Here is a 26910-nt window from a genome sequence, read left to right on the forward strand (position 1 = left end):
GATGGAGTTGACAGACCCTCTAATTATTTACGGGCCAGGCCGGGAATACGGGTCTGCTCGACTGCCGAAACCGAGCCGAAAATGTAAACCTACCTAACTTTTTACAATTTCTGCTTGTTTAAGAGATGCACTAATCTCTTCGATGTATGCAACTACCACTCGGGTCAACGTGCCAAAGACATTGACCATCAATACGTGCACGTCTTATAGACCTAGACAGAAGAGGTGACATACGATTGATCAGAGACACCTATCGGATCTGCGTCAGTTTAGGGTTTACGCGTGCGTGCGTGTGGGTCTTCCCTTGAAGTCTAAACAAATTAGGTTTATGAGTTGAATTGAAGAAGCAAAAGGCGTTCCGCAAGATAATTGTAGACAGAAAAATTCCATTAACTGACTTTTAGATATATCACAGGATAAAATAGACCATGGACAAATCCATAGAGTCGTAGAGGAATATTTTACACGAGATCCACGTGGACGTTGGAGTCCGGCGGAGGAAAGGATCCCCGGAATACAATACCGTTGGCCTTGGCCCCAAAATCTTCACCAGAAACGCCTCCCAAATCTTGAAGTCGTCTCTGATAATTGACCCATAAGAATAGTGTATCAGGAAGAAGCTCCAGATCTAAGCCAGTTCTACGTACCTAGTCCACGTTAACCTCCAGCTATTTTATAAACGAGAGAGACAGAGATAGAGGATTCGTGCCTAGCCGCTCCGTGTTTCAGGTTCAGGGAAAAGAAGAAGGAAAAGAGGTGAAGAATCGGTGCCCCTCCCCTGTAGCTGGCCGCTGGATTCGGTGAGCGATTGGACGTCTCCTGCGTGCCTCCGTCGCAACATTCCCTCCTCCCTCCCTCCCTCCGGCCAGATTCCATCCCCACCCAGCCACCCACGTCCACCACCACCACCACCACCACCACGAGGACGGGGAAGGAAAGCGCGCGCCTTCTCCCGATTCTCTCATCCTTTCCCCAGCGTTAGCCACTTTAATCCGCGCCTTCTTCCCCAACGTCGCCGCCGCTCCCCTCCGCGTTCTCGGGCGGCTGGCGCTCCTCCGATCGGGTAAGACGGGTTTCCTTCTTGGTTTCCGGCTAGGAGGTGGAGGAGGAGGGGCAACTCCTTTTCGATTTCGATACCGGTTGCGTCAGGGCGGCGATTTCTGAAGTTTCCCGATTGCTTCCATCCTGCCCCCCTGCCTTTACTTCTTGCATGTGATGTTGTTCTTGCACGCCTCTCTGAATCTTTTTTTGGCCCCTTTGCGTTGCCTGCACGGTTCGTCGTCTGAGCTATCTGATCCGCCCTTCCTCTTCCGCTCAAAGAAAACATTGCGCTTTTGACCAATAATCAAAGCGTTGGGAATTCGAGACGTGTCGTATTGATTTCGATTGTTTCTTTTCCAATCTGATTCAGGAGGATTGCGCGTGAATTCCTTCCGAGCAGCCGAGCGGGGCAGGAGGAGGAGGCCACAAGAAGAAGAAGAGGACAATGTGGCGTCTGTTCAACGAGCTGTGGGACGTGCTAGGATCCGGGTTCTTCTCGTCCAGGTTCCTGTAACTCGAGTCAAGCCTTCTCGCCAGTCAATCAATCAATCCGTCGTCGCAGCGGGATCTGGTCATCGCATTGTGGGCGGGAGGAGATGGACGACGAGGATTACTCGTGGGTGCGGCGCTCGAGGTTCTCCCACTCCGTCGTGCGCTCCAACTCTGGCAGGGAGCAGTTCGGGGCCTTCATCGAGCAGTTCAACCGCGGCGCCGCGCAGAGGCAGCGTGGGAGGGGATCCGATTCGGGGTTCAAGCTCCACGGCATGAACTTGCAGCCGGCGACGACCACCAGAACCTCGGCCTCCACTCACTCCTCGGCGGCGAATCCCCCTGCTGCCTCCACCAGCTCCTCGGCGACGAATCCCCCTGCTGCCTCCACCAGCTCCTCGGCGGCGAATCCCCCTGCTGCCTCCACCAGCTCGGCGTCGGCGAACCCCCCTATTGCGAGAACAAGGTCGCTGGATGCCAAGCCCAGCACGGATCCATCCTCCTCCTCAGGCAGCAAACCGACGGAGCACGGCAGCGATCGTGGGAAAGAAGCGCTGGCAAATGGGAGCAACGGAGTGCTTAAAGGGGCCAACCTCTTCGTCGACGTTTCATGCGCACCCGAGGCTCTTCAGGTGCCCAAGGTCGACAGCCCTAGTCAACCTCTCGACTTCTCCTTCCACCCCGATGAGCAGAGCATGAGGCTGCAGCGGGTGTGCTCCAGCCCGTCCCCTTTCCCGGCCAGGGAAATCCCGGCCTTCGACGCGCCGCTGCTGCCGCCGACACGCAGCTATTCTCTAAAAGTCACCGGCGAGGAGCGCACGCCGATGCTGAGGGCGAGATCACCTCTCCCGAGCCGCCCCATACCAGAGCTGTTCCAGGAGGCCAAGTCGGAGAGCAAGCGGTTCTCCACCCCGCCGCCGCGCCGGAAATCTTTGTCTCCGACGCGAGGACCGCCTCCCGTTGCCGCTGCTGCTGCGCCAGTGAAGGCGCCGGGCAAGGTGAAGCACAAGAAGGAGCACTGGGACAACGCAATGGCGAGGGCCGCCGCACTGAAGGTGCTCGATAGATGGACGGTCGATCGCTCGAAGCTGCTCATCGGGCCTAGGTTTGCCGCCGGGGCGCACAGCCGTTTGTTCAACGGGATCTACATGGAGGTGCCTGTTGCGGTCAAGTTCATCAGACAGCCTGATGAACAGGAGGATGCAGAGTTGGCATTGCAGCTCGAGAAGCAGTTCAACACGGAGATCGCCACATTGTCCCGCCTCCAGCATCGCAACGTCATTAAGGTAACATCTGAGTGCCCTTTTCAGATATGTGTAGGGTGTTGGTCTAGTTATGCACTTCCCATGAATTAGCACTGTTCTGTCCTCTGGTTTTTGCATTGTGGTCAGTTCGCTTTCGGCACTCTGTGCTTAGATCCGTTCATTTATGGCTAGAACAATCGGTCCTGCACTTTTAATGTTGTGTTCTAGACTTCCAGGTAGTCCTACTATGCCATGCCTAACATGTACTAGTCATATATGACCATACTAGTAACAACTCATAGTCCTGCTTCCCTGGATCTTATATGGAGCATCTCTCTGTTTTATCATGGCAAACGAAATCTTTAATTGATTCCACAATTTTTTTTTTGTAGCTGATTGGAGCATGCAGCAGTCCACCGGTCTTCTGCGTCATCACCGAGTTCCTTCCTGGTGGTTCGTTGAGAGCATTCTTGCACAAGCAAGAGCACAAATCTCTGCCTCTAGATAAGATCATTTCAGTTGGCTTGGACATCGCAAACGGTATGGCATACATCCACTCGCAGGGAGTTGTGCACCGAGACGTGAAACCAGAGAACATCATATTCGACGCAGAATGGTGCGCGAAGATTGTTGATTTCGGAATAGCTTGTGAAGAAGCGTACTGTGACCCTCTGGCGAATGATCCTGGGACCTTCAGGTGGATGGCCCCAGAGATGATGAAGCACAAACCCTATGGTCGAAAGGTTGATGTATACAGCTTCGGCCTTATCTTGTGGGAAATGCTTACCGGCTCAGTGCCTTATGAAGACTTGACTCCCTTCCAAGCAGCCTTCGCTGTTTTTGACAAGGTATTGCACTCATCGGACGATTCCTATTTTGTTCCTGTCTAGTAAGTAATACATTCGTTTTCTTGAGATTTTTTTCAAGCAAGTTTTTTTGGATCAGCCAACAAGTTCAAAGTTCGGAGAAATTAGCCGTAAAATTGCATCTGGGAACATGTTTTATTTGTTACACTTGCATTATATTGTCAATATTTCGAAGTAACGGAGTTGATATACATTCTAGTACTGTGCTTCCCATGAAGAAGAAAATGACAATTTTCTGTTTTTCAGAATGTGAGGCCGGCCATTCCTAGTAGCTGCCCAGCAGCATTACGGGTTTTGATCGAACAATGTTGGGCCTTGCAAGTAGATAAAAGGCCTGAATTCTTTCAAATAGTTCAATTATTGGAGAAGTTTAAGATGGTTCAGGATAGAGATGGAACACTTGACAACATGCCAAGCTCAAACTGCCTGGAGACTCATGATCATAAGAAATGGCTAGCTAACTGGGTCCACAAGATCAAGCACCATCATCATGATTTTTCTGGACCTCCACCACCAAAACTTCTGTAACTAATCTTCTCTCTTCCACTCTGTTCTAGTCAGGGTAGTTTTCAGAATGTAATTATAAAAAAAAAATTGGTATATAACACAAAATAGTCAGGGTAGTTTAGGCTTGGTTTTGCCTCTGCATGTGTGATTTCCCTGAAAACTGAAAATGTATCTATTTCTCTGTTATGCGCTTGAACAATTATTTTCATTAATTCATTAATGAGCCATTTGTAAACATCCTAAAATTTCACCCAGCCCTCCATCTTGGACATCTAGTCCTGGGTACTGGCAATTTGAGATTTACTAATTTTATACTAATTTGAGGATTTTTTTTTTACCTTGGCCACATATTGAACTCATGAAAGTTTATATTACGATCATGGTTGGCTATTTCAACCACACAGGAAGGAACAACTCCAACCAACACTTGCCTAGACAACTTCTTGCATATCTGGCAAGCTTACGAGCTAGATGATTACCAAATCAGTCCTTTATGCCTTGGACAATGCTGCAATTGCCAATTGTGTTACTTGCAATTACAAAGTAAAAGTTTTTAGACAGAAGGCTCAAAGTTGAGGAAACAAGTTACAAGCAGAAAACGTCAAGCGAACAGAAGAAAAGGAAAGGAAAAACAGAAACCTGCATCTTGGACGCGAAGAAGCCTGATTTCAGCAAAAGAAGGCCAAACGTTGGAGGATCTTGCGGCGTACTTGGTCGCCGCCACCACAGAATAGGGAACGATGCCCTCTCGCCTTGGATCGAAGGGTGCCATTCAATCGGAGAATAAAGAAGCTCATCCGAGCGCATACCAAGATGACAAGTCGAGGAAGGCAGACAAAGGGCTTGACCCCAACACCAAGCCTAAATTACACTGGAAACACCTTCCTCGCCCACAGCCTCATCCCTCAGCACCGAAACATAGAAGAGGACCAAACGTACTAAGGTAGATGGCCCCAACGTGTTACTGTGCAGTAGCACCTCTGCTGCCCGGTACAACGAGCTGGACCAAGGTTTTGTTTACCTGGAACCTGATGGAGAATTGGAGATGATCATGGGACCTAGGCAACGCCTCTAGGGAGGTAAACAACATCCAAAGAATGTCGCCAGCCACACCGTCGGACAACGCTTTTTCTGGGGGCCATGACACATATCCATCTGAAGTCCTAACGCTTATACCACCATAAAGGGGGGCAAGGTCATCGAAAGACAAGGTTGTCGAGAGGATAAGTCCCTGATAGAAAAGTTTTCTCAGAATTGGGTTCCGGAGGTAGAACACCACTAATGGTTCCATCCCAACGATGGCTCGTCACTGGGGTGTCAAGATAGAATTCCTTCATGCTGGAAGTCCGACCCCATGTAGACCGTTGTGGTAGATATGTTGTTCTTGACTGGATGGTACAAGTGGAGGAAGGTATGAAAGGAAGGACGAATCACAAGCCAAGCCTCACAAATGTGGGTGAATACCTCCATGGATGCAATAGAGTTGTAGTTAAACTAGACTGGCTTGAGGTCAAGAAATATGAGCACGTCACCGTCCTCCGTGGAAAAGGAATTACATCCATGTTTGGGGGCGGAGTGAGAGCCTCTCCAACAAGCGTCCCTGCCCGCAACACCGAACGAATTCCCCCAAATGGACAAGGCCTTTGCCTTGGCCAGTTTTCCTCATTTTGTCCATTCACATACGCATGACATGAAACATGCTTTGCTAAATTTTTACCGACAACTAAACTCTACAATAATTAAATATCCGAATGACATATAGTTCAAGCATTAATTTAAATTCAAATTTAAAGTCTGATAATTATCCAACACAAGAAACCAAATGACGACTACTCGTTTTCTTTGTGGATCCACATGTGTCCAACCAAATCATTTGAATTGAACATGAACACCTTAATCACGGATTTCACGATGCATTTGGCAGAAATTTTCAAACTCTTAGATTGCATGCTCAAGCTCAATCAAAGGCCTTGAAAGTCCTACACCCTCCTAGTTCACTGGCTCCATCTTGCATTCTTGCGCATCCTCCACAACCATGTTGTGCATGATCACACATGCATTCATCACTTTCCGCATTGTAGCGATACTCCATGTTCTTGCAGGTTGTTGAACAATAGCAAAATGAGTTTGAAGCACACCAAATGCTCGCTCCACATCCTTTTTACAACTCTCTTGCTCTCTTGCAAAGGTAAATTTTTTGTTACCTTTGGGGTTGGAGATTGTCTTCACAAATGTAGAATACCAAGGATAAATATTGCCTGGTAGGTAAAACCCTTTTTGTGTAGTTTCACTCAGTAGTCTAGCCATCCACAAGCCTTATAGAACACCAAAGAACGTTGAAGCACATTATTATCATTGTAGGATCATGCCATGCTAAAAAAAAGTGTGCCAAATCCTGATGTCACAGCTTCAAGAATGATTGCATCTGACTAAGAAAATGGACAATTCCTCAATTTCCAATGCATGAAATCAATGCCTCTAAGCATCCCATGAAGCCCTCTTGAATTTCCATTAGCTAAGAGACGAGTTGTGTCCGCGACATTTGGTGGTCTCAAGAACTCCGGGTCAGACACAACCACCACCACTTGCAAAACTTGTACATTGCTTCAAGACACATGGACTCTCACATCCGGAAGCATGGCCAAAACTGAACCGAAGTATAATATGTCTTGATCCGCTTGAAGTAGTCATTGTAGAGTTGAACATGACTCTTCCTCTTGAAAACTTCATGTCCCAGTATCGACCCCCTGAACCTAGGAATGTCATTCTACTGCTGATCATAGAGGACAAGAGCAACCTCAAGCAAAATGTCTTTAGATGACGAGACGACGCGCATCCATGAATTTGTTGTAGAAAAACACTTTGGTGATATCCGCCATGCATGATCTACACATCAAAATGGTGCAATAACAACCATAAAATGTCAATACCAAGTTATGAGAGAGTCTGCGATAATTTTGTACCAAAAATGTTGTTTGGGAAAATCACCAAACACCTTGTCGGCCGAGGAGAGTGGGGTGGAGGCATGGATTCGTGGACGGATAAACAATGGGCAAGGGAACACTGGTGTGGCTAAAGATGAAGGCTCAATCATCGAACAATTTCCTTTCCTCACTGCAACGACTCGGATGGGTTGGCAACGACTACGAGAGCAATGACGCTGCTACGACAATTTTTTGTCAGCCAATTTAGGGCAAAACAGACAACTTACCTATTTGGAGGCGACATTGGGCCTGTTGTCCATCACATGCGCACCAGCACAACCCTCACATGAAGTCCAACAAGGCCATGGGGAGCAGTTTTCGGCATAATTGGATGCCTCCCCACCCTACGCGTTGTGACTTGTGACGCTCCCGATGATTAGAGTACGGAGTACCGCAGATATGTAAGGATCTAATGGTGCTTGTTGCTACTAATTGCCATAGTTCTTGCTAGTGATTTAGGTTATGTACAACTTGCTTTGATGCTTACCATAGTTGGGATGTAAGGATCTAATGGTAAGCATCAAACATTACCATTAGATTGTAGTATCATGTACCCCATTCACTCATCGCCGGGGCTAGGACGTAGGATTGGGAACACCTCTCATGTGCCACGTTTGGTTGGTAACGTCAGTGGCGTCAGGTAATCATATCTTGTGGCCAAGGTTGGTGAGTTTGCTTCAAGACACTTCACGAATTACGTGGCAACAAGGAGTATTTTTTAGGGACCTTCAAGCATCCCCGGAGCGGCATTAACTCAAAAGGCATTATCCAACGCCTTTGTTCAACACTAATCAGTTCAGCGACAGTTCAAGCAAGACCTTACGCGGTGTCTCACTACTCAGGGTACGGATGGGCAGCGCCGTACACCGATAGCTACACACGTTATATCCTAGCAAGCAGTAGAACCCGACTATGTTGAATAGGCTATAGGGCCATCGAAATTAAGAGAAAACAAGACATGATAAAATTAGAATCCTCTCACCTTTCACAGACCGACAGAGCCTCTAACCAGAGTTGAGAAATAAAATGGGCGGCGCAGGAGGGGTAGCATGGGCTCTCGACCTAAGCCAAACATCAATGCCACTAACAGTGTAACCAGGTTTCTCCCAAAGCATAATGGGTTAACCACACGACCACCACCATCATGAAATGCAATACATGGATGCTTAATTTACATAAAGAACACGGTGCAATTACTCTTATTCTGTTCAAATAAAACATGAGCATGAAGACTTTTACTCAGATTCTGTTCAAAATAAATGGCGAGCACAACGCTTCTACTCTAACTCCAATTGTGTAGCGTGAGGTATGGCTGGGTAACGACTTGGATAAAACCATTCTGGGTCAGGCACGGGCCAGATGTGGATGAAAAAAATACCCAGGTCAGAAGCTTAACAATTTACTATGTGGAACGAAATGTATTGAGATGCATCACAAGGATAAGTACCTAGGAAACTTTGACTCATCAGGAGCCTCGATAGCAACAGGAACATTCCTACAGATAAACCAAATGGTAATGTTAGACTTTTAGCGTCCAAAAAATAATTGAATTAGATATGATACACGATGCTGTACTTTAATTGTTGGCTTATTCAGTAACATGGAAAGGGAAAGAAGCCACCAATAAGCAGTTGCGCCTAACAATACAAAACACAGCATAAGCTCTATGTCTAGCCTAAGCTTTAACTTCAACAGCCTTGCAGCTAGAGTAAAGAGGCCAAACGCCAATTGAGAAAAAAAAAGCAACAACTGATATCAATATTATCATATATATAAATATAAATCAGTTCAACAATGCATTATTCTGTATGCCAACTGTAGCTCAATATGGCTTCTCGAATTATCTAGGAAGGGAACAAGAAACCCCTACGCAGCTGTGCCAACTCTAAAGAACTCCAGCACATAATTTGAGGCTGGGAAACACTAGATAAGCTCTATGACAGGTGCATCAGTATTGTCATTATTTCACAACAAGGTGAAACCGACATAATAACAAATCAAGTCAAAAAAATGCAAAATAAGACAGACTTCCCAATTCAAACTGCTAAGATAGACTGACAATCTAACCCAAATCTTGCAAGCCCGCTCCCCCAACACCCGAATACTGTGTACTTCAGAAACACTTCGAGCACTTGCACCAGACTAAAGAAAACTATATATTACGTCAAGATACGGGGCATACCGTTCTGCACTAAAACGCCTCACGAGTTCCAGGATTCTAACCCTTGGAAGGTAAGGAGTTTGTGCCATGTCAAAAAAGTTCATGCCGACAAAGTTCCCATCAAAATCAACAAGGGGCCCTCCAATCCCAGCCTATAACATAACAATGAAGTGGCAACAAAGGATTACATAAGTGGAAAATAGTCACTGATAGGTCATACACTAATGAATTATTAATTAACATGCAGAAAAAAAATAAGAGAAGCCAACACACTGCACCTTGGTGATTTTACAAGTGGACATCTGAAGCTCTTCGCAATCAAATCTACTACGTTTGCCAGTCACAGACCCGTTTGTGGCCATTAACTTGCCTGATTCAAAGCCACGCCCTAGAGCTACTACCTGAGCTCCGACCTCAGTTTGAGACATTTCATCGAGTTCCGTTGCTCGATAACTGCAGACACCCGCGATACTAACAACGGCCATGTTATACTGTAAACTATAATGTTGCAATGTCCCATCCACACGTCGTTTACTTGGAAGGCACACTTCAATCTACAATGATGAAGTGAGACTTACGAGTATCTTAAATGAACAACTAAAACAAGTTAATAATGACTAGGAGCACCAACCTTCCATTTGGGATGAATGTTCTTTTCATCGCCAGAACTTCTAATCAAACTTGTTGATGTCAGAATTCTTGTAGTGGCTTCATCGCATTTTCTCTGCACAAAATGTAATTTCAAACTTTAACGAGTGAACAAATATGCAAACATAATGATCTTACAACAGAACAATCACCCTTTTTGTGTTCCCCGGAACCCTCAAATTCTACAACGAACGAGGCAAGTGCCACAACACTTCGAGACATCTTTGAAGCAACTATCCTAGTGTGTTCACTCCAAATATTTCTGCCAGATTCCTCTTCAAAGTCCCATTTCAAGTACATGCCATCTTGTAAAATAAGCATGGCACACAAGTTGAGGTGTCAGAACAAAGCTGTCAAAAACTGAAACAACAGGGAATAGTCATCACGATGCACATCAACTACTCACCATCAGAAAAAATGGTAAGGGATAGCCAAAAACATCTAAGATTGCGTTTACTCTTTCGTTAAATCCTGGTGCAACATGTTGAAGAAATTCAAGACAATGTATTAGTAATGATCAGCATAGCCAAAATGAATGCTGGTGCAACAAAGGTGAAGCAATTCACCATGCAATGGTAAGGATTGGAAAGATCGAAAACACCCACTCACCATCAGGTTGCCAGGGAGGATGTATATGCCTAAGTTCATCATCAGTGGGTACTGCAACAAGATGAAGCAATTAGTGATTCGGTGATGATAAAAAAGCTTACTAATAGTCATTTGCTGGGAACATTAGAATTTGATAGATGCAGGATAGAACAACTACAACCGTTAACTTCAACTAGCCTTGTGCAGCGCTGGAGGAACCAAAGTATGAGTGACTATTGGTAAAATGGTAAGTAACATCAGAAAATGATGAAGAACTGCTTGCTAGTGCACCGTCTTAAGGGTGATTGTGCTTAGCTTACCTATTGAACCGTCACTATAAGGTGTGGAACATTTGTGCATCTTATTTGCATGCAACTATCTTGGTTACTTGCAGCCCTGAATGTAGATGCAAGCAAAAGTGAAGTCATTTTCAGGCATGGATGTCAAATAACTAGCAAGCAGAGTTCACAGGAAATAACAGAGTTCACAAGAAAATAAAAATATAGAAAAGGGATCAGAACGGTTCTGCAACAAGAAAATAGCACAAGTGTGATGTGCTAGAATGGATGCAAGAATGAATACTAACATTGCAAGAAAATAAGCAACATTGTAGTTTTATTTCGTGCTTACAGGGATGGATGCAACATTTGCCTACATGGAAGTGTAGTGTACTTGCCATTTATGTATACTATTTAGTTGTGTTCAAGTCGCATTTTTCTTGCGACTGAATGCTTGAGTAGAAACTTGCACGCTTAAACAGATACAGAAATTGCTAGCGCTAGCAGTGCTCAAGCATTAGTGATAAGATAAGCCCTCTGCTTGGCCTCAAACCAAACACGGCCTAAGGGTTTCAAAGGTAAGAATGGGGTGGAGGTCTTGCAAGTTGCAACGCCCTCATCACCTTCATAACCATTACATTGGTGTTCTCACTTTACTCAATATATTTCAGTAATGAAGCACAACATATAAATTTAAAGCTTTAACAGTTCTTGGTCCCACATAATGTATTTTCATCGATATGGCGTTTGAATGAAAGTAATTAATAAAGCTTTGTAAATTTCTTTCAACAATGAAGCACAATATGGATTTTGAATGAAAATGCTTCATTATTGGGGCATAAATACTTGAAATAAACCTTACCAGTTTATATCATACCCCAAGCATTCTAAAATAAGATTACTTGGTAGGAATGGATTTATTTGTGATTGGGTAGAATATAGCGAGTCTCAAGATAAGGCTTATTGTTTCTATTGCTTTCTTTTTAAGCCACTTGGGAGTGCACTCCGGTTTGGCAATGAAGTCTTCACAAAAACCGGGTTTTGTGATTGGAAGCATGGTTACAAAGCTTTGCCCGGCCATATTGATGGTGTAAATAGTGACCACAATAATGCTATGTTGCATTGTGATGATTTTCGCAATCAAAGACAAAGTGTGTCTAGTAACCTTGCTCGTGCAATCAAGAAATCTGAAGAACTATATAAGATCCGTTTGACTTCTTCCTTGCATTGTGCAAGATTTCTCGTTGGTCAAGGTTTGGCATTTCGTGGCCATAATGAATCTCTTAGTTCATTAAACAAGGGCAACTTCAAGGAGATGGTAAATTGATATAATGGAAAGGATGAAAAAGTGAAGCATGCTTATGAGCATGTGGCGGAAATTCCAAGATGATCTCTCCCAAAATTCAAAAGGATCTCTCCAAGTGTTGCACACAAGAAGTCACCAAGGTGATTATGGGAGAAATTGGGGATAAGAACTTCTACGTTCTTATTGATGAATCACGTGATATATCCGTGAAAGAGCAAATGGCTATAATGTCGAGGTTCGTAGTGTTGTCTTGTAACTAAATCTTCGCGAATCTACCTATTGTTCTATATTTGACCTTCTTGTAATTGTTTTATTGTAGGTATGTGAATAATGAAGGCAAAGTTGTGGAACGATTTCTTTCTCTATATCATGTCCATGAGACTACATCGGAAGCACTAAAGGAGGCTCTTCTTCGCATTCTAGATCGTTACAAGCTATCAATTTTTTTGCACGGAGAAGGGCATTCCGGTTCCGCATATGGATGAAAAAAATACCGGTTCGGCAAGGCTTGATGGGGTGACCTACACTAACCTTCATTTCTACAATGTTGAGATCTTCTATGTTTCTATTGACAAGATATGTGTTGAGATGTATCATCGTTTTTGTGAAGCTTCAATAGAGATATTAGAGTGCTTCTCATGCCTTAGCCCAAAGAACGTTTTCTCAATGTTTAATGTGGACAAGCTTGCTCGCTTATCTTTAATTTATCATGCGGATTTCTGTAATGGTCCATAAGAGGCCAACTTGAGAGTTACATTCAGCATGTGAGAATCCATTCCTCTTTTTCTACTTGCATAAATGTTGAAAGTTTGGCTACAAAGATGGTTGAAACGGAAATACATTTGGTGTTCCCATTGGTCTACAAGCTTATTGAGTTGGCCTTAATATTGCCGGTGTCAACCGCATCGGTTGAGAGGGCTTTTTCGGCAATGAATATCATCAAGTTCAACTTGCGTAACAAGATAAAAAAAAAAGAATGGTTCAATGACTTCATGATATGTTACACCGCGCGAGAGATATTTAGCCAACTTGATAGTGGTGTTATTGCTCAACGATTTCAAGCCATGAAGAAAAGGAAGAAACATCTACCTCGTAGGCCTAGTGCTAATTAGCACATGATGAATATCGTGGTATATTTCTTTTCCTCATGAATCAATATGATTATATTTTGAAGGTGTGTTTATATGATTTACTAATCTATCTTTCTCTTTTATCTTGTAGAGTCTATTTGTGGGTGCATTTGGACATTTAACTTTTGTCATCGACTCTCGAAGTTTCATCAGTCTTTTGGGATATGAGCATTTGAATATGTTGTGAACTTGCAAATATTTGAATGTTTCGAGAACTTGTGAACATATCAAATGTGTTATGAGTGTGTAATGTATTATATCCGTGTTTTCCCATTAAAACTATTGTGAAAACACGATTTCAGCCATCAATTTCTTATATTCGTCACCCCAAAAAATTAGCTGTCTTGAGCTGTTCCCAGGCTTCAACAAATTCCTGGGTCCGCCTCTGATCAACACCACCTAGTTTTGGTGGACATCATGGTTAGAATTCATAGTTTAAAATAGCGGGCTATCTTATTTAGCCGCAATTTTTTTAGAGGTTATAAAAGGCTATAGCCGGGTTATAGCGGGCTATTCCATTTAGCCTTTTTTCAAAATTTTGAAATATTTTTGTCATATATTACCAAAAGAAGAGGAAAACTATGACTCAAATACGATTCGTGATACAACTTATTTAACTATTCAAGGCAAACAATATTCAGATATTCAACTCACAAGTTTTATCTAATTATACTGAACGCAAATTCGGAAAACAAGAAATAAAAAATAAAAGAGAAGATAAATTCAAAATACAGGAGGTTTAGCGGCTAAATTAGAGGCTAAATAGGGGCTAAATTAGGCTATAGCATGCTATTAGCGGTTTTTCTCATTTAGCCTACAAAGGCCATAGCCGCAGCGGCAGGTCTCCTGAAAGGCTATAGCCGGGCTATAGCCGGGCTATAGCCAGGCTATTTAAAACCATAGAATTACATCTTTATCCGTGCTTCCCATGTTGCTCCCCATTGGCAGTTTGAACACAAGCTTTCAACAAAATTCAGCAACAAGAAATGAAGAAGGAATGGGAAACATACTGTAGAGATTACGAACAATCACTGAAGGCCCAAGGCATGGACTTCCCCGGTTTGGTGGTGACAAGCTTGTGGGCAGGAAGAGGGGGGGGGGGGAGGATCTGCCCAACCCGAACATTGAAGCTGTTTAACACATGTGCTTCTTAGAGCATCTCCAACAGACGCTCTATCCCGCGCTGTATCCAAAAAAGTGACTGATTTAGCGCGCGGGCGTAAAATAATGCTCCAACAGGTGCTGCAACAGGCGCTGTAAAATACAGCTTAGGACAAAAGCGCTATATCGTGCACTATATCTACCGCGCCGGAAAGAGCGCGCTGTATAAGTCGCGCGCAGAAACAACTACGAATTTTTACAGCTCCAAGATTTAGAGCTTCTGCTGGAGGTGAATATATACAGCGCGCGCAGAAACAACTACGGAATTTTACAGCTCTAAAATTTAGAGCTTCTGGAGGTGAATATGTCATCGCGCGCAAAATATGGATAGAGCGCGCTGCAAAGCGTTTTTACAGCGCCAAGATTTAGAGCGTCTGTTGTAGATGCTCTTACTTCACAATCTCTGAAAACTCTGTCCTAGCGCCATTGCTCAATTCTGTTGCCGTAACGCACGCCTTGCTTCAGTTTGCAATGCACATCACAGTATCTGTTTTTTTCTTACCATTTATATACTAGCTCTATCTATAAAAGATGTCAAAAATTTATCTAGATGTATCTAGATATTTTTAGTGTATAGATACGTTTAAATGTGGTCAAACCTTCGATATCCTTTTATAGATGGATGGAAATATGGATTTGAGAGGTTTGACCAAATTCAAATGTACTATTAAAGGACTATTTTTTGCATCTATCGAGATTTGGGGATGTGAAAATTGGATTTCGTTTCTACTTTTATCCTCTTTCGGCGGATTTCTCCTTCTCAAGAACAGATTCATGATGTTGCAGTTTGCAGACAACGTCCCCTGTACATGTACACTCTACTACAGCTCCCGCGGCATGGGCATAAGGCCGGTGCATAACAACATGGATAACATACATCACGCATTTCTCTTGTCGCCTGCGTCACGGCATCACGCAACCACCACCGCGGCGGCCCGGCCGAAGTCGAAGCTGAGCATGGACGCCCTGAACTTGGGCTGCTTCTCCGGCGACAGCGACGTCCCGGCCGTGACCGAGTCAGCCGCCGTCGCCGCCGCGTCGCGCTGTGGCGTGCCGACCCACTTGGACTGCATGTACTTGTGCTTCCTCCAGGGTCCCAGGTGCATGCCGTTGTCCTTCATGCACTGCTTTGCGGCGGCGCACATGGCCTTGACGACGGCGCGCAGCCTGTCGGCGCGGCCGACGAAGGCCTCCGGGAGCGCGGCCACCAGCGCGCGGTAGTCGGCGCCGGCGCGCGCCATCTGGAACTCGGCGCGGAAGCTGGGCTCCACCACCACCCGCACCGCCTTGCCGCTCCGGGTCTGCACCGCCGCCTCCACGTAGCTGTGCTCGCCTGCGCGTTACAGAAGAAGAAGACGTCAGCTTCGAATTCGGTATTCAAGCAGGAGCGCATGTGACGTTGCGACGAGCTTGCAGGTTTTGGAGTGTTTTAGAGCAGGCAATAAAACGTGGTGCAAATGTAAGTACATCTGGTCGGGCAAGTTGCAATGACGATGTGGACGCCGGCCGGACGCGTTAGGTCGGAACGGCTGTTGCAGGTTCATGTCACAGGCGGTCCGTCAGGAAATAATGGAGACGGGGACGGGTGCCTGCCATTTTTTTACTTGGCTGTAGCACTGGAAGCCTCTGTTTCCTCGGTGCGTTGGATGACCATGTCCATGCGAGCCATGTTACATTGTAGAATCGGCAGAAGAAAATCGTTTAAACGTGTTATTTTTGCACTCGTGGTTTCAGCTCGGTTTTGGCGGTAGAGAGTAGCTATTTTGTGGTGCCAGTATTCGAAGCGAATATTCATAGTGGGTTTCATCATACGGTACTCGCTGTTTTCGTTGCTTTGAAAGAGGTTAAAGCCAGAGTGGAACTTTGTTTTTTGCAGAGTGGAACACTTATTTGCTACCCATTTGTATGTAAAATTCTACTATTATGGTTACTAAATGATTCTTCGGAGGGATCAAATCTCAAGTTCTTCAGTGCCCAAGACAGCTCCCTCGAATTGGCACACGGTTCACGCCAGCCGTGTACAGTATGCGCTATTCTTTTGGAACTGACAGCTCTTTAATCTTAGTTAATCACGCCGTCTGAACTTTCGTTTAGAAGGAACCAACTACTGTAACCTCGAAAGCAACCAATTACCTGCAGGGATGTCCAGGGACCGCGTCCACTTGGACCTGCAGATAGCGCTGCTGTATCCGGCGTCGCGGAGCTGCTCGGAGACGCGCCGTAGGAGACAGCTCCGGCAGTCGCCGGCCGCCGCCCGTCTCGCGCAGGAGCAGACTGCGCGCGTCTTCTCCATGGCGTCCTCCGCCACCGCCCGTATCCTGCTCTCGGCCGTGCTCGTCTTGGACAGAGCCTCCTGCACATACGACATCTCTCGATCAGTACACAGATCGATAAATAGTGCTGAACTGCTGATGGCAGTTCACAGAACTATGTACTCTCGACCTGCGCAACCAGATGGAGGAGAAGAGACTTACATGGAGCTGGGAGTGCTGTGCCTGCCAGAAGGCCTTGCTCTCGGCGGTGCCGCCGCCGCTGGACCCCTCCTCCTCGCCGTCGTCGTTCTCCTCCGGCCATCTCTCCGTCTCTCCCTCCTCCAAGAAGCTCAGCACCATGTTCGACAGGCTCATGTCGCTATCCATGGCTTCTTCCATAACCATTGCAGTAAGTTTGTGTTTTGAACTTTCGATCAAACTTTTCGCTCTCTGATCGCCACAAGAAAACTGGGGGTGGATGTGATCCTTGGTGTGCTGATCGGCTGTTAGCTAGCTCGACGGTGCTGTGATCTGATCCGACTGGGTCGACCCAGGGTGGCTATAAATATGGGCCGCCTCACCTGCCGGAAGCGTCGAGGGACGTGGAGAATGGGCAGCGGTGAAGCTGAGCGGTATTGTGCGGTGGGCCCTGCCGGCATTGTAGATGAGGGCATGAGGCGACCGATCGATTGGGGACAGGGCAGTGGGGCCCGCCCTTTGATTGGCGCACGGGAACAGCACGGATCCACGTCAGGTACCAAGCAGGATTCTATGCGCGCGCCATGGAATTGCTTCTGGTCTCTGGTTTGCTGATTGTTGGTGATCCTTCTAAGAAAACGGGAAATACTTCCTCAGAAACATAGGTTGGGTTCTGTAAGTTCTTTTTTTGTTTTTGACAAGAAACATATGCAACCATCCCTTTAAAAGAACAGAAGAGCTTCGGTACAAGAATAAAAAAATTCCATACAAGTTTCTTGAAAAGATTAGCACCATATTTCTTTTGCATCCCTTGGGCGGCGCACCGTGAGCAAAGCTCATTGCCACCTTTGAAGCCCTTGCGTACTAGAACAACTTTGTAAAAAACTAAAAACACAAGAGATTATAGAGGTAGTTGCCAAACGATTGTCAAGAAGACGCCGGTGACTGCGATTGGGAAAGATCACCATATGTCCATAGCATAAAAGCTAGAGGTGAGAAGGTATTATCGGTGCTAGCTTCTACGATCTATATAAAATGGTCTAATAACATCATTATTTCTAAAATTGATGCATCTACTCAATTATTTGACCTCTTCTTGCAAGAAATTGCATTGTTTTTTTGGGTCATCGGTGAAGTGCTAAAGAGGCATGGTGATACATAGAATGGAGCTATCTTAGAGATGCTACATAGGAGGATTCCTCATACTCCCTCCATTCACAATTAGACCGCATTCTAGGTTTAGTTAAATTTTGACTAAATATTTAAGAAAAAATATTAACATCTATAATGTAAAATTTGTATGTTAGAATTATCGTAATCTCTATTTTTTGCATTATATGCATTTGGTATTATTATTGTTGTTATGTTTATATATTTTTTGGTCAAACTTGACAAATTTAACTTTAAGTAAAGCTAGGACGTGAACTAAATAAAAAAGGGGGAATATGAAAGAGAGAGAAACTCGTCGATGTTGATGTTGATGAACTTCACAAGCTGAAGCTTCCAAGGCCACCTTGAGAGCTCTAGATCTTTGTCATCCCCCATCTATGACCGCATCCATCGCAGCAAAATCTAGGCAGAGTCAGACAAATCAGAGCTCCCCTAAGCTTATTATTTGTGGAGGGAGAAGGGCCACCGTTGCTTGCCTCCAGCTCCACCCTCTGGAGCACGACAAGCAACAACAATAACACCACCAACCGTCATGCACCACCCCTAGGCCCTATCCTCCAAGACTCCACCGGCATGAAACCAAACGCCATGAAGCACAAGTGACGAGGTGGCTCCTCGGTAATGCCCACTGATGACCCACAAGTATAGGGGGTGTATCGTAGTACTTTCGATAAATAAGAGTGTCGAACCCAACGAGGAGCAGAAGGTGTTGACAAGCAGTTTCGATGAAGGATTCACTGTAAATGCTCACAGACAAGTATTCAGGGGGTTTTGATATTGCGTATAAATAAAGTACAAGTAAATAAAATGCGAGAGAAATAATTGCAGCGAGTGGCCCAATCCTTTTTAGCACAAAGGACAAGCCGGTTTGTTTACTTATAATGACCAAACGTTCTTGAGGACACACGGGGATTTTAGTCTAGTGCTTTCGCTTCATACGGCTGATTAATCTTCATTGTTTTGATAAGTGTTGTGTGGGTGAACCTATGCTAATGCACCGCCCTTCCTAGGACTAATACATACTTGTGATTATACCCCTTGCAAGCATCCGCAAATACAAGAAAGTAATTAAGATAAATCTAACCACAGACCTTAAACTCGAGATCCTCGCTATCCCTCCCGCACCGGTATACTAACGGGGGTTTAGGTTTCTGTCACTCCGGCAACCCCACAATTAGCAAACGAATACAAGATGCACTCCCCTAGGCCCATAAAGGTGAAGTATCATGTAGTCGACGTTCACATGACACCACTAGAAGAGTAACACCACAACTTAAATATCATAACATTGAATACTACTCAACAATAATTCACTACTAACATTTAGACTTCACCCATGTCCTCAAGAACTAAACGAACTACTCACGAGACATCATATGGAACATGATCAGAGGTGATATGATGATGAATAACAATCTGAACATAAACCTTGGTTCAAAGGTTTCACTCAATAGCATCAATAACAAGTAGTAATCAACACCGGGAGAGTTTCCCCTATCAAACAATCAAGATCAAACCCAAATCGTTACAGCGGTGACGAGATGCAGCGGTGGTGATGGTGGTGTAGATGGTGAAGATGATGACGATGATGATTGAGATGATGTCCAGCTCGATGACGATGGCGATGGCGTCGATTTTCCCCTCCGGGAGGGAATTTCCCTGGCGGATTCCTGCCCGCCGGAGAGCTCTTTTCTCTCTGGTGTTTTTCCGCCCCGCAGAGGCGGCTCTGTCAATTCTCCGTAACTCTCCAGGTCTTAGGTTTTCGGGGCGAAGAAGTACGCGAAGGAGAGGCGGCCAGAGGGGGCCGTGGGCCCCCTCCCCACAAGGCGGCGCGGCCAGGCCTGGGCCCGCGTCGGCCTATGGGGGGGGGCCATGGTGGCTCCTCCCGGCTCCTCCTTTTGGCTCCCTTCGTCTTCTGGAAAAATAGGATTTTCCGTATAAATTCCGTCAATTGTTGATCTTCAGAAATATGGTGTCCTGACGGTGCTTTTTCCAGCAGAATCCCGACTCCGGTGAATAATTCTCCAATGATCATGAAACATGCAAAATAGATGAAATAACATAAGTATCATCTCTAAATATGAAATATATCAATGAATAACAAGCAAATTATGATATAAAATAGTGATGCAAAATGGACGTATCAACTCCCCCCAAGCTTAGACCTCGCTTGTCCCCAAGCGAAACTGAGCTCGATAAACAAGACCACATGTTTATGGAGTGAAGTGTCGATAAATAAAATACGGACAAGAAGCATCATATTGATTCACACAAGATATTCTAATACACATTCTCTTCATATAACTCAACTTGAAATAAGTAAAGAGAAATCACAAGTAAAGGTGCATAGGAAATCATAAATGGTTATGGCAAACTTTGTTCTTGGTCAGAGAACTACTAACGGATTGCTCTTATTTTATAAGCAAGGCTTTCATATTAGAATTTATATAGCAGGGCTTTCATTCTCAATCATAACAATCTCCTCATAATCATTGATAACTTTCAAAGTCATATTCATTCAGATAAAATTTGTACTAAACAAGAAAGTATAGAAGACATGATTAATCGAATCATAGCATAAATGGTTGGTTCACAACAACTCAATTGCTTGCTTGAGATAGAGGGAAATAGGTTTACTGACTCAACATAAAAGTAAAAGATAGGCCCTTCGCAGAGGGAAGCAGGGATTAAATCATGTGCTAGAGCTTTTCAAGTTTTGAAATCATATAAAGAGCATAAAAGTAAGATTTTGGGTGGTGTTTGTTGTTGTCAACGAATGGTAGCGGGCACTCTAACCCCCTTGCCAAACGAACCTTCCAAGAGCGGCTCCCATGAGGGACGGCATCTCTACCAGCAAGGTAGATCATCCCCCTTCTCTTTTGTTTACACATATATTTTAGTTTTATTATGGATGACACTCCCCCCAACCTTGGCTTTCTCAATCCATGGCTAACCGAATCCTCGGGTGCCTTCCAACATTCACATACCATGGAGGAGTGTCTATTGCAAAATTAAGTTGCTTACCGATAAATCGGGGCAAAACATGTGAAGAGAATTATTAATGAAAGTTATTAATTGGGGTCGGGAACCCCGTTGCCGACTCTTATTGCAAAATTATTGGATAAGCGGATGTGCCGCTAGTCCATTGGTGAAAGTCCGCCCAACAAGATTGAAAGATAAAACACCACATACTTCCTCATGAGCTATAAAACATTGACACAAATAAAGAGTAATATAGTTTGAATTATTTAAAGGTAGCACATGAAGTATTTACTTGGAGTGGCGCAAAATACCACATAGTAGGTAGATATGGTGGACACAAATGGCATGGGTTTGGTCTAAGGTTATGGATGTATGAGAAGCATTCCCTCTCAATACAGGTCTTTGGCTAGCAAGGTTTGATAGCAAGCATAAAGGTTGAGGGAAACAAACAAATATACATATGATAGAAACAATCATGCATCTTTCTCATAAGCACAAGCAATTTTAACTTCAGAATACTAAACTCATTAACATAGAGTAATATATCTAAATGTATTTCCCTTTTTTACTTAAACATCATGGTGTTGTTGCTATTGACCAATGCTAAGTTTGCCAAAACCAAATAGATTTACTTGATGCTCCCAAAGTGATATCAATACCAATGTCAAGAGTGATCATATAATAGAGATTGCAAACTAAAATAAGGTGTGCAAAAAGTAAATGACAAGACTTCTCATTAATATTCCATAACGATACCTCACACCAACGGATACATAGATAACCAACTAAGAGAGATACTTCCACATTGCAAACTATTCCATATGATAACTTCCCTACTCATGATATGACACTACTTGATAGTAAAAGATAAAGGTAGTGATGATGTGATACCGCGGCACTCCCCCAAGCTTGGAACAAACCAAGGGGATGCCAATACCGATGATGAATTACTCCTTCGGTGGTGATGGTGATGGATTCTTCTCGACAAGCTTCTTAACAAGTTCCTTTAAATCCTCAATCTCATAGGTGAGGTTGCGAATCAGCTCTGAGTTGTGCTCAACGCGGCTCATAATCATGTCAGGTGGCGAGTCCCAACTCCTAGAGTTGTTTCCCCATCCTTCAGCTTCAGCTTTCATCTCTCCTGCAATGTTAGAACGATCTATATCCCAACCACTTGGCAACACTACCTTGGGGGTCCTTTCAGTTTGACGATTGCAGATTAGATTGCGGAAAGGGTGGTAATTGCCCGGAGAAGATGTCCTTGGAGCTAAGAAGCGACGTGGAACTGCTCCTCCGGTAGCGATTCGTGCACTTCTCTTGGTGTTAGATGGATTTGATATCACGCCAATGCTTGCAATGGTGGCACGCTGGTGTACTCGCGGAACCTCCTCCACTTCTTCCTCATCCTCGCTTGCGACTTCTTCCTTCAATTCAGGGTCTTGAATATCTTCCTCCAAAGGTCCCTTGTCTTTGTTGTTGGAGACCATGGTGCTTCTAAATCAAAACAGATCCTGGCAGAAAACAGCTCGAAACAAAACACGACGAGAAAACGATATACGGACCTCTGGAGATCCGGGGGATTATATAGCAAATATTTTTACAACAAAAGGAAGGTTCCAGGCCGAAAACGAGTGGAAACGGGACGCCGAGGGGCTGTCACCATAAGGCGGCGCGGCCAGGGTGGGGCCCGCGCCGGCCTATGGTGACGGGCCCTCGCGCGTCTCTTCCACTCCGTTTCGATCCCGTAATTTTTCATATTTTCCAAAAACAGCAGAAATATTGTTCGGAAAGCTAAACGCGGACTTTTTATTACTAAAGCTGTTACCTATTCAAAGTCGGACTCTGTGTAACTGTCAATTTGATCTTTGATGAAAGCTTCCGGAGTTATCACTTGGATAATATCAATATCTTCATTATAAGAATCTCCAGAAATATAATGCTTGAGTCTTTGCCCATTCACTACTTGTGTGGCGTTACCTTCCAAAGAGCTAATTTTTATTGCTCCTGAACGGTATACTTCCGCAATAACATATGGTCCTTCCCATTTTGAGAGTAATTTCCCTGCAAAAAATCTGAGACGAGACCGATACAATAGGACTTTATCTCCAACATTAAATTCTCTTTTAATAATTCTTCTATCATGCCACTTCTTAACTTTCTCCTTAAAAAGTTTAGCATTTTCATAAGCTTCATTTCTCCATTCATCTAAAGAACTCAATTGTAGCAACCTCTTCTTACCGGCAAGTTTAAAATCTTTATTAAGTTCTCTTACGGACCCAATAAGCTTTGTGCTATAGTTCTAAAGGTAAATGACAAGCTTTTCCATAAACCATTTTATAAGGAGACATTCCCATAGGATTTTTATAAGCGGTTCTATAAGCCCACGAGTGCTTCCTTTAACTTACTAGCCCAATTCTTTCTAGATTTATTAACGAGTCTTTCCCAAGATAGCTTTAATTTCTCTATTTGATAATTCTACTTGCCCACTAGTTTGAGGATGATAAGCTGAAGCAATTCTATGATTAATACCATATTTGGCAAGAGTTTTTCTAAAACCACCATGAATAAAATGAGAACCTCCATCAGTCATAATATATCTAGGTACTCCAATTCTAGGAAATATAATATCTACAAACATTTTTATAGAGGTCTCACCATCAGCACTTTTTGTAGGTATAGCTTCTACCCATTTAGTAACATAATCAACAGCGACAAGTATATGAGTGTTACCTTCTGAAGAAGGGAAAGGACCCATGAAGTCAAATACCCAACAATCAAATGGTTCAATAACAAGAGTATAATTCATAGGCATTTCATTGCGTCTAGAGATATTACCAACTCTTTGACATTCATCACAAGATAAGATAAACTTCCTTGCATCTTTGAAAAGTGTTGGCCAATAAAACCCTGATTGTAGAACCTTTTGTGCGGTTCTATCTCCGGCGTGATGTCCTCCATAAACATTACCATGGCATTTACTCAATATCTCTTGTTGTTCATATTCTGGAACACATCTTCGCATAATACCATCCACTCCTTCTTTATATAACTGTGGGTCATCCCAGAAATAATGCCTCAAATCATAAAAGAATTTCCTCCTTTGCTGAGCTGAAAAGGTTGGAGGCAAATACTTCGAAACAATAAAGTTAGCATAATCAGCATACCAAGGGCTCTCTCGCGAGCTCACCTTTATTACAGCCAATTGTTCATTTGGAAAACTATCATTAACGAGAACAGGATCATAAGCAATATTTTCCAATCTAGACAAATTATCGGCAACAGGATTATCAGCACCTTTCCTATCTACAATATGTAAATCAAATTCTTGCAAAAGAAGCACCCATCTAATAAGCCTTGGCTTAGCATCTTTCTTTTCCATAAGGTACCTAATTGCAGCATGATCAGTATGAATTGTGACTTTTGAATCAACAATATAGGGTCTAAACTTGTCACATGCAAAAACTACGGCTAATAATTCTTTCTCAGTTGTAGCATAATTTCTTTGAGCAGCATCTAGAGTTTTACTAGCATAATGAATAACATTTAATTTTTTATCTACTCGCTGTCCAAGGACAGCACCTACAGACAAAATCACTAGCATCACACATAATTTCAAAAGGTAAGTTCCAATCGAGGCGGTTCAACTATAGGAGCGAGTTGTTAAGGCTTTCTTTAGAGTTTCAAAAGCTTCCTTACAATCATCATCAAAAACGAAAGGTACATCTTTTTGAAGAAGATTAGTAAGAGGCTTTGAAATTTTAGAGAAATCTTTAATAAACCTCCTATAAAAACCAGCATGACCAAGAATACTACGAATACCTTTAACATCCTAGGATAGGGCATCTTCTCAATTGCTTCAACTTTAGCTCTATCAACTTCAATACCTCTTTCAGAAATTTTATGTCCCAATACAATTCCTTCATTAATCATAAAGTGACATTTCTCCCAATTAAGAACAAGGTTAGTTTCTTCACATCTCTGCAAAACTTTATCAAGGTTTCGCAAGCAATTATCAAATGAATTCCCATAGACAGAAAAATCATCCATGAATACCTCAACAATCTTTTCACAAAAGCCATGAAAAATAGCGGACATACATCTTTGAAAAGTAGCAGGAGCATTACATAAACCAAAAGGCATACGCCTATAAGCATAAGTTCCATAGGGACAAGTGAAAGTGGTTTTCTCTTGATCTTTAGCTCTAACAACAATTTGTGAAAACCCAGAATATCCATCAAGAAAACAGAAATGTGTATTTTTAGACAACCTCTCTAACATTTGATCAATAAAAGGTAAAGGGTAATGATCTTTCTTAGTAACTTTATTAACTTTTCTAAAATCAATGCACATTCTATACCCTACAACTACTCTTTGAGGAATAAGCTCATCATTATCATTAGGCACAACAGTTATACCTCCTTTCTTAGGAACACAATGCACGAGGACTAACCCATCTACTATCGGCAATAGGATATATAATACACTGCTTCAAGGAGTTTTAATACCTCATTTCTTACCACATCCTTCATCTTGGGAATTAGACGACGCCGATGTTCAACAACAGGTTTTGCACCATCTTCTATATTAATAGCATGTTGGCAAATAGCAGGAGAAATCCCCTTCAAATCATCAAGAGTATAGCCAATAGCTCCTCGGTGCTTCTTCAATATTTCCAATAACCTTTCTTCCTCGATATCTGAAAGCTTAGCACTAATAATAACAGGATATGTTTTCTTCTCATCAATATAAGCATACTTAAGATTATCGAGGTAATGGTTTCAAATCAAATACGGGATCTTCCTTTGGTGGTGGTGTTACACCTAAATCTTCAACCGGTAAGTCATGTTTAAGAATAGGTTGACGAAGGAAAATTTCATCAAGCTCATCCCTTTCTTCCCTAAAAACTTCACTCTCACTATTCTCCAAATGTTGCTGCAAAGGATTACTAGGAGCAAGAGCAATAGATGCACACTGTTCAACTCTAAAATCTTCATTAGGCAAATCAGTTTTATAAGGAGTTTTGGCAAAATTAGAGAAGTTAAACTCATAAGATTCACCAGCAAATTTAGTAACAATTTTCTCTTTCTTGCAATCTATAATAGCTCCACATGTATTTAGAAAAGGTCTACCAAAAATAATAGGACAAAACTTACTAGCGACGAGAACCAAGTACCAAAAAGTCAGCGAGGATATTTAATCTTACCACATAGAACTTCAACATCTCGAACAATACCAATGGGAGAGATAGTTTCTCTATTAGCTAGCCGAATAACCACATCAATATCTTCAAGTTCACAAGAACCAATTTCATGTATAATTTCCGTGTAGAGCTCATAAGGAATGGCACTAATACTTGCACCAATATCGCATAAACCATAATAGCAATGATCACCAATTCGAACAGAGAGAACAGGAACACTGGCTTTCATAGACTTATTAGGATGCGAAACAATATTAGAAGCATCTTCACAAAAAATAATATGACCATCTTCCACATTTTCAGTAACAAGATCTTTAACTATTGCAACAACGGAGTTCAACTTTTATTTGTTCTTCGGGTTCTATGGGTTTCTTTGCACTTTTATTAACTACACTAGTTATAATAGAATACTCCTTCATTTTAGCAGGGAAAGGAGTTTTTTCAATATAAGCTTCGGGAAGAACATGATCAACGAGTTTTAATTTCAATACATTTACCTTTAGGTGAATCAACTTTATCTTTATATGGTTCATGATACTTATCAAAATTCGTCCTAGGCAATTCAAAATGAGAGGCAAAGGCTTTATAAATATTTGCAACAACTTGAGAGTCAAGACCATATGTAGCACTCATATTACGATATTCATCGGTATCCATAAAAGTTTCAATGCATTCATAATTATAATTTATACCTGACACTCTACC

The 26910-nt window shown here is 43.2% G+C and overlaps 2 protein-coding genes across 2 annotated transcripts; one reads left to right on the top strand and one right to left on the bottom strand.

Annotated features, from left to right (window-relative positions):
* Nucleotides 1–1437: 1437 nt before the first annotated feature.
* On the top strand, nucleotides 1438–4280 carry LOC124665227 (serine/threonine-protein kinase A-Raf-like). The gene is made up of 3 exons (XM_047202648.1): nucleotides 1438–2816; nucleotides 3167–3622; nucleotides 3887–4280. The coding sequence occupies exons 1-3, from the start codon at nucleotides 1638–1640 to the stop codon at nucleotides 4166–4168; spliced, it is 1917 nt and encodes a 638-aa protein (XP_047058604.1). The 5' UTR covers nucleotides 1438–1637; the 3' UTR covers nucleotides 4169–4280.
* Nucleotides 4281–15108: 10828 nt separating this feature from the next.
* LOC124661546 lies at nucleotides 15109–17084 on the bottom strand. Its single transcript, XM_047199407.1, has 3 exons — nucleotides 16878–17084; nucleotides 16537–16756; nucleotides 15109–15736 (listed from the first exon to the last, which is right to left on the bottom strand). The coding sequence occupies exons 1-3, from the start codon at nucleotides 17058–17060 to the stop codon at nucleotides 15315–15317; spliced, it is 825 nt and encodes a 274-aa protein (XP_047055363.1). The 5' UTR covers nucleotides 17061–17084; the 3' UTR covers nucleotides 15109–15314.
* Between the last annotated feature and the right edge of the window lie 9826 nt (nucleotides 17085–26910).

Source organism: Lolium rigidum, chromosome 6, assembly GCF_022539505.1.
Source record: "Lolium rigidum isolate FL_2022 chromosome 6, APGP_CSIRO_Lrig_0.1, whole genome shotgun sequence".
Classification (NCBI taxonomy): domain Eukaryota; kingdom Viridiplantae; phylum Streptophyta; class Magnoliopsida; order Poales; family Poaceae; genus Lolium; species Lolium rigidum.